The 8,565-nt window shown below is 43.2% G+C and overlaps 1 protein-coding gene across 3 annotated transcripts in view; it reads right to left on the reverse strand.

Moving 5' to 3' along the window:
* Window positions 1-7,221: 7,221 nt before the first annotated feature.
* adamts17 (ADAM metallopeptidase with thrombospondin type 1 motif, 17) overlaps window positions 7,222-8,565 on the reverse strand; it is a 127,745-nt gene continuing 126,401 nt past the window's right edge. For 2 of the 3 annotated variants that reach the window (XM_079496476.1, XM_079496475.1), the window contains one exon: window positions 7,222-8,565. This exon is cut by the window's right edge and continues 129 nt beyond it. In XM_079496476.1, the coding sequence (XP_079352602.1) occupies window positions 8,543-8,565 (23 nt within the window). In that variant the 3' untranslated portion in view covers window positions 7,222-8,542. The other variant, XR_013789587.1, reaches the window with a different exon arrangement.

Below are 8,565 nucleotides of genomic sequence, written 5' to 3' on the forward strand. Positions count from 1 at the left end.
AGGTAATGCCTCTATGTATATGTATATGTAATTTAGGGATGTCGGGGGTTAACCGGCTAGCCGGTTAGCCGACCGTTAAGAAATATCCGGGTATGCTTATCAGCTTTACGGTTAATTTGCATAATAATAAATGCGTGTTCTGATCTTAAATCCCTTTTATTTTAGATCGTTTTTAGTAATAGTACAACATAAACATTACAGAGACTGTAGTTGTCACTGTACAATACTTTAAAACAGTTGTCATGTTGCACACATGCCTAAAATTGCTGTTATTTGCGCCGGCCAGCTTGTCACACTCCAGGCTGCATGAACAGCAGCGCTCGGGCGCTGTTTTCTGCCCCCGCAATGTCGTTGTCCCAAAGTTCTCTGTTGTACTTCAAATGGCTAGTTGGCTACAACGGTAGCTTTGCGGTAGTCAAAATTTAAGCGAGTGACAGCGAGACGAGATTAACACAACATGTCGACCATATCAATGCAGAGACCTACATTATTAAATCCATTAATGGCCTGGAGGGAGAACGTTTACAGCCGCCGCCGCTTCCTCTTCCTCCTCCTCCCGGCTATCAAGTTAGCCATGTGCTATCGATGTTTGAGGGTTTTCTCGTCAGCGAAAAGTCAACAAACAGAACACGGTGACATGCATGCTGATCTTCCTTAATAATAAAAAAAAGGCTTAGCCCATGCGTCCAGTGGCTTTATAGATATAGGCTGCTCAGATCTGGACTGGATTTATTTATGTTTTGGACTAGAACCGGCGGACCTCTGTACTGTAGACGCGCAGATGCATGCATGCAGATGCGATGCGTTGTTTATTGATGATTAAGCCTACAACAATTTATTTATATTGTTAACTGTTGCTTTTTTGTTTGTCTTTTTAAAAGGAGCATAAATAAATGTATACCATTTCGTCTACCAACTTTAATTATGTAGCGTATACATGCACATTACATTTGGGGTAGCAAAAAAAAAAAAACAACCAATTATCCGTTAATGACCCGGTTAATCCTGTCGGCTAACCGGATGGGAAATTATCCGTTACCGACATCCCTAATGTAATTTGTAAGTTGATTAGCGGTATACTGTGGTTACTTTGCGTATGCCCTGTTTGATGCGTATGTATCGCAGCAGCATATGACGTCAGGGTATAACTGGTACAACTAGCTCTCAATGATGACGTAATAAAGATGTGGATTAAAGGACCCAATGCCAGGGTGTAATTGGTTTTCGATGGTGACCTAATGACGATATGTTTTAGTGTCGGGAGGATTAAAGGTAGGCTATACATGTATGTAATCAGACACCACTGCCATATCAAGCACAAGTAGTCATTACGTCATACGCTGGCACGGCGCATAGTACCGCATACACATCAAACGGCGACATACGCACTGGACGAAAACTATTACTTGCGCGCTCTGCTTGCGCAAGTAATAATTGAGAGGATAACAGAGATAGAACACAATCCATCAGACAACACAGACAAACTGATACCTCTGAACTTCATGTCGTCATGGTGGAGGGAATCCACCAGATGGCGGTGAACCCGTTAAGTCACCCCTGAGAGAGAAAAGCATCTCTCAGGTCTCTGAGGTTGCAGCTTTTTATCGGAGATGTTTTGACATCCATATTGAATGACTGACAGGTGTCAGACCACCACACCACCACTGTCCCATGTGCACTCCCTTGTGCATGTCAATGTGCTGTGCGTGCGTGCATGGCTGTGCATGTATGTGTGTGTGTGTGTGTGTGCACGTCAGAGTAAGTCGGTCTCCTTTCAACACAGCTGTCAATCAGTCTTAGCTGTCAATCAGTCTTAAGCGTTCCCATCAGAGAGAGAGAGAGAGAGAGAGAGAGAGAGAGAGAGAGAGCACAACAGGTGGAGTCTGTAAGGAGACTCATGGTCATTCCTCCATCCTGTAATCAAACATATCCACTGAGAGATTAACACTTCCCCCGCCAGCCACTAGATGGTGCTGTCGATCACTGTCCAGTGATTTAAGCATCAGAGCCTTTTGTAAAATCACATTATTTATTACGTACCAAAAAAACAAAAAAAAACAAATACAAACAAAAACAAACAAACAAAAAAAAACAATTTACAGTAGACTTGAAATATAGAATTCAATTCCAGTCACTCAGATGGGGAAATACTGAATGAAATAAAGAGTTGTTTTTAATTTTTTACTACTAAACATTATCAACAACAAACAGACAAGCTGGTTAAATCCCTGTATATTAACATATTATCATATTTACTTATTAACAAGTTCAAAAACGTTATTACCATATAATTATCAGCACCATAGAATACAATGTAGTGGCCTGTGATGTGCCAAACATATTATGTGCAACTAAAAACAGTACAGTACACGATTATTGACGCACATTTTATTTTCCACTATAGCAGTGGTTTTCAACCATTGTCACATCTGTGACACATCTGTCACTATTTATTCGGAATTTGAGCCACAGAGATATTTAGATATTTAGCCTCTCAGACCCAAAACTAACGAATATTTTGTTTGAAACATATTTTGTCCACTATCCATGCTGTATTGATGTTGGTACCATTAGGACACGCTCTTGAGAGTCTATAAGGGTCCATTTGGTTACCAACTCTACATTTAGCTGGGGACCACCTGGAACCTCCTCAAGGACCACTGGTTGAAAATCACTGCATTATAGCACAATAAAAAAAGTCAGTTTGAGTTTTTTTTCTTCTTTTTAACAAAAACAATTCATAAGATAGATAGTTATTAAATAATCCTAAAAAACAACAAAATATGATCACCGTTATCGAGGACGTTATTATGGACACTATGTTGAATTCCACACTAGTGAAATTGGTCATGACATAATATATCTATATATATATATATATTGACATATATCTATATAGATATAGATATTAGACATATATGAGTTTCCAGCCTGACTCACTGCTTTCCGTGGGTCTGTTTTGTCACTTCACTACTCAGTCTGGAAAGGGTCCTATCTCCAAGGTGTAGGAAAGGGTCCTATCTCCAAGGTGTAGGAAAGGGTCCTATCAACAAGGTGTAGGAAAGGGTCCTATCAACAAGGTGTAGGAAAGGGTCCTATCTCCAAGGTGTAGGAAAGGGTCCTATCTCCAAGGTGTAGGAAAGGGTCCCATCTCCAAGGTGTAGGAAAGGGTCCTATCAACAAGGTGTAGGAAAGGGTCCTATCTCCAAGATGTAGGAAAGGGTCCTATCTCCAAGGTGTAGGAAAGGGTCCTATCTCCAAGGTGTAGGAAAGGGTCCTATCAACAAAGTGTAGGAAAGGGTCCTATCAACAAAGTGTAGGAAAGGGTCCTATCAAGGTGTAGGAAAGGGTCCTATCTCCAAGGTGTAGGAAAGGGTCCTATCTCCAAGGTGTAGGAAAGGGTCCTATCTCCAAGGTGTAGGAAAGGGTCCTATCTCCAAGGTGTAGGCGGGACATGTAAAACTGAGAAATCAACCGACCCGAGGCTTCTGATTGGTCTGTGGTGCGGGTATACGGACCCGAGGCTTCTGATTGGTCTGTGGTGCGGGTATACGGACGCGATCCGTTAATATCCGCGATAATATTCTATTATTTCGACAATACATTCTGAACAGAACCAGTATATTTTACTATAGGGACTTCAAATACAGAACTTTTCTAACAAATGGAATTAAGGCAATTGACCTTTTTACCACTAAAATAATAAACTGTTAATTGGTTAATGTGTACCGTCACTTTAAAAGTGTAATGTTGTTTACCCAGACAGTGCTGGTTGGCAGGTATCAATACACTTTTAGACCGACATGTTTGTGCATCATCATTGATACTGGGTACTCAATAAGCCAAAAGCTTATCGATGCCGGGTACTCAATAAGCCCAAAGCTTATCGATGCCGGGTACTCAATAAGCCCAAAGCTTATTGATACTGGGTACTCAATAAGCCCAAAGCTTATCGATAACGGGTACTCGATAAGCCCAAAGCGTATTGATACCAGGTACTTGATAAGCTTGTTATCAGATTTCTTCGGGTATCGGTTATCGAGCTCCATCCCTACTACTGAATCAAACGAGTGTTTACTTTTTACCGTAGGTCTTACTGTCAAGTATCAAAAAGGCACTAATGTTTTCAACGGTGAGAAAAGCATGGACAGAGTCACAGAGTGGCGCTGGCCGATGACGGAAATACACTATTTAACTACACTTTGATTGGTTGGAACAACATCCGATCAGCAACAACGCTGGCTACGTAAGAGGTGACGTTATGAAATTGGAGTCAAACGGGAGGCTGAGTAGCGGAGTGACAACAATAAATTCACGGAACACAGCGAATCAGGCTGGAAGCCGGGCTATAGGATATATAGCACCATTCACCACCCTGGGTTACCATGGTTACCAGGTTAGGATATATAGCACCATTCACCCCCTGGTTATCCACCCGGGAGCAAGGATTGAGTCCTCCAATCTGACAACACACACACACACACACACACACACACACACACACACACACACACACACACACACACACACACACACACACACACACACACACACACACACACACACACACACACACACACACACACACACACACACACACACACACACACGGTTGCTACAGGATAACTTTTACATGTAAGTAATGGTGTCTGAATTGTGTACTGTGAACCATCTTATTCTGAAAGCCAGCCAGTCCTTTTTCTATGGAGAACCATCTTATTCTGAAAGCCAGCCAGTCCTTTTCTATGGAGAACCATCTTATTCTGAAAGCAGTTTCACTCGGAAACCGAGAGTCAGGAAGTGAATAATCGCTATGTAACGGGTCCCGTGAGTGTTATTTAATTCACCCAAAACAAACCGGGGATCATATCGTTTAGAGAAATGAGGATCATATCGTTTAGAGAAATGAGGATCATATTGTTTAGAGAAATGAGGCGCAAACCTAGCTTGTTTTGACCCAAAAAGAAGAATACGAATTTGAGATATTACGATTCTAAAAACTGCGTTCCATAGATTGCATAAGACAGGACGGTGGTCTGGTCTGGTGACGGACATGACGCTGGTGGATGGAAATGACTTGCAGCGTCGGCAAAGTGTTTCCGTTTTGCCCAGGCTACAAGTTGAAGCCACTAGCGTCATTTCCATCCACCAGCTGTTTAAGAACCAGGAAGAGACGACTGGATGAGGTGTTTTCTTGACGCTACTGTCTGGTCATACCCATAGTGGGTCTCCTGTTAACAGCCTGCTTGGCTCACTGACTCTCTATGGTATCACTATGGTCCTGTTATCAGCCTGCTTGGCTCACTGACTCTCTATGGTATCACTATGGTCCTGTTATCAGCCTGCTTGGCTCACTGACTCTCTATGGTCCTGTTATCAGCCTGCTTGGCTCACTGACTCTCTATGGTATCACTATGGTCCTGTTATCAGCCTGCTTGGCTCACTGACTCTCTATGGTCCTGTTATCAGCCTGCTTGGCTCACTGACTCTCTATGGTATCACTATGGTCCTGTTATCAGCCTGCTTGGCTCACTGACTCTCTATGGTCCTGTTATCAGCCTGCTTGGCTCACTGACTCTCTATGGTATCACTATGGTCCTGTTATCAGCCTGCTTGGACCACTGACTCTCTATGGTATCACTATGGTCCTGTTATCAGCCTGCTTGGATCACTGACTCTCTATGGTATCACTATGGTCCTGTTATCAGCCTGCTTGGCTCACTGACTCTCTATGGTCCTGTTATCAGCCTGCTTGGCTCACTGACTCTCTATGGTATCACTATGGTCCTGTTATCAGCCTGCTTGGACCACTGACTCTCTATGGTATCACTATGGTCCTGTTATCAGCCTGCTTGGACCACTGACTCTCTATGGTATCACTATGGTCCTGTTATCAGCCTGCTTGGACCACTGACTCTCTATGGTATCACTATGGTCCTGTTATCAGCCTGCTTGGATCACTGACTCTCTATGGTATCACTATGGTCCTGTTATCAGCCTTCTTGGCTCACTGACTCTCTATGGTATCACTATGGTCCTGTTATCAGCCTGCTTGGCTCACTGACTCTCTATGGTCCTGTTATCAGCCTGCTTGGATCACTGACTCTCTATGGTCCTGTTATCAGCCTGCTTGGATCACTGACTCTCTATGGGATCACTATGGTCCTGTTATCAGCCTGCTTGGATCACTGACTCTCTATCTATGGTATCACATCATGGCTCCACATCCACACATTAACTCATACTCAACAATACTCACTCAAGTAGAACAATCATACTCGATCATATCAGACTAACTATTTGACAATAAATTGCAACATTTAGCTATAATATACAGTACAATACGAGCAAAACATTAAGGGGGACAGTTTAGTGGAAATAGGAGGAACTACCAGCCAATGAGAAGAGACTAAGGTCTCTCGTGATTAGTTGGGACCAGCCAATCAGTAGACTAAGGTCTCTCGTGATTGGGTGGGACCAGCCAATTAGGTCTCTCTTGATTGGGTAAGGATCAGCCAGTAAGGTCTCTCTTGATTGGGTAAGGACCAGCCAGTAAGGTCTCTCTTGATTGGGTAAGGACCAGCCAGTAAGGTGTCTCTTGATTAGGTAAGGACCAGCCAGTAAGGTGTCTCTTGATTAGGTAAGGACCAGCCAGTAAGGTCTCTCTTGATTAGGTAAGGACCAGCCAGTAAGGTCTCTCTTGATTAGGTAAGGACCAGCCAGTAAGGTCTCTCTTGATTAAAAAAAAACATCAGATCTACAAGCAGACGACGACAGCGATCTTGTGTATCTTGTATTTTCGGCGTATGTGTGACATCACCGGCACGTTACCCTTAACCCATTCAGGCCTGACGTCTAAATTTAAAAAAAAAAGTTTTCTAAATCATGACAATTTTTGGAAAGATTTGAGGCACATTTTAACGATTTTTCAAAAATAGCAGACCTACAAGTTCATAGCGCGCCACTTGGTGGCGCGTTATGAGCTTGTAGATCTGCTATTTTTCAATAGCTAAATTATAACATAATGTTTAAAACACCAAAAGGGGTTCCCGCCCAAAATGGGTTAATGGTTAATGTGGTTAAACGCTAACGTGACATGGATGCGTTCCAGGTCTCAATGGATTAAAGGGACAGTTCACACTCCCAAAATGACTTCTTTTTTCGAGCCTCACGATCCCACCTATGGTAACATTTCTCTGGCTCTGGCCTCACCATCCCACCTATTGTAACATTTCTCTGGCTCTGGCCTCACCATCCCACCTATTGTAACATTTCTCTGGCTCTGGCCTCACCATAGCCTGGTGGAACCACTCCCCCTGCTGGACAACATTTGCATTCTGCCAGAAGGGAGAGTCTGGGATCTCTCGGGCAGAGACGATGTACTCTGGACCAATTCTGTCCGGAGCGATATGCGGCTGTATGCGGCTGCTAGAGGCGGGATCAACGCAAGACTTATGACATATTGAAGCGCTGCCACAGCGCAAATGTAAACACAACCTAACAAGACTACAACTCAAAATTATTATGGAGATATCAGATTTTTGTCCCGCTGCTTCCGGGTTCATCGTTTCTGCTTGAGAGATCCCAGATGCAGGCAGGAGGAGGGAACTGGTGAACTCAATACTGCCGCAATCTGGCAGAGTCAGGTTAGCCTCACCATGCAACCTATGGTAACATTTCTCTGGCTCTGGCCTCACCATCCCACCTATGGTAACATTTCGCTGGTCTCACCATCCCACCTATGGTAACATTTCTCTGGTCTCACCATCCCACCTATGGTACCATTTCTCTGGCCTCACCATCCCACCTATGGTATCGTGAGGGAATGCCTTATGGGGAACGTTGAGCCTCGTGCTCCCATGCTAGACGTACCAAAACAAAAAGTGTACTTCAACATCAAACAACACATTTTTGAATCTTTCTGTGCAACAACAAAGCCGTCAGGCTTTACAAAGCCACTCCCCTCACAAAGTCACCAACCGTTATTTTTCTCTTTTTTTTTGGTATACAGCAAAAGAAATATTGAACATTTTCAAGTCTTCATTGAAACCAGAAGCTTATGACGATGACCACCGCTTTCTTGAACACAGTGAGCCTAGCTAGTCTAGGCTTAGCCTAGACATTGATTAGCTGTTCTTTTTTTTAAGCGGTCTATATATAGACCGTCAATATATAGCTGTTGAAATGACGTCGTGAAATGCCTAGAACGCAAAAAAAAGTTCACTTTTAGATTCGAAACTCTCATGTCAGTTGTTGTAGGCGAGAGGCACTTCCGCGTTGGCCACGGAAGCGGGGCGTGGTTATAAGTGTAACGAGCGTTTACAATGTTGCGTTACAACCCGCTTTTAGACGGCCATTTATTCAAATATCCTGTAAAATGCTCCGTTTGTAAAAAATAAAATAATAAAAAAGTTCCATCAATTTAGTGATAAAACAACGATGACAGCATGAATAACAAATAAAAAAACAGTGAAAACATTTACAAAGGAAGCGTCTTCTGGGGGGGGGGTGTTTTCTTGGGGGGAGGGGAGGGGTTTGGTCATTAGCTCCTGTGCAGGGTCTTGT

Source organism: Electrona antarctica, assembly GCF_951216825.1.
Source record: "Electrona antarctica genome assembly, chromosome: 3".
Classification (NCBI taxonomy): Eukaryota; Metazoa; Chordata; class Actinopteri; order Myctophiformes; family Myctophidae; genus Electrona; species Electrona antarctica.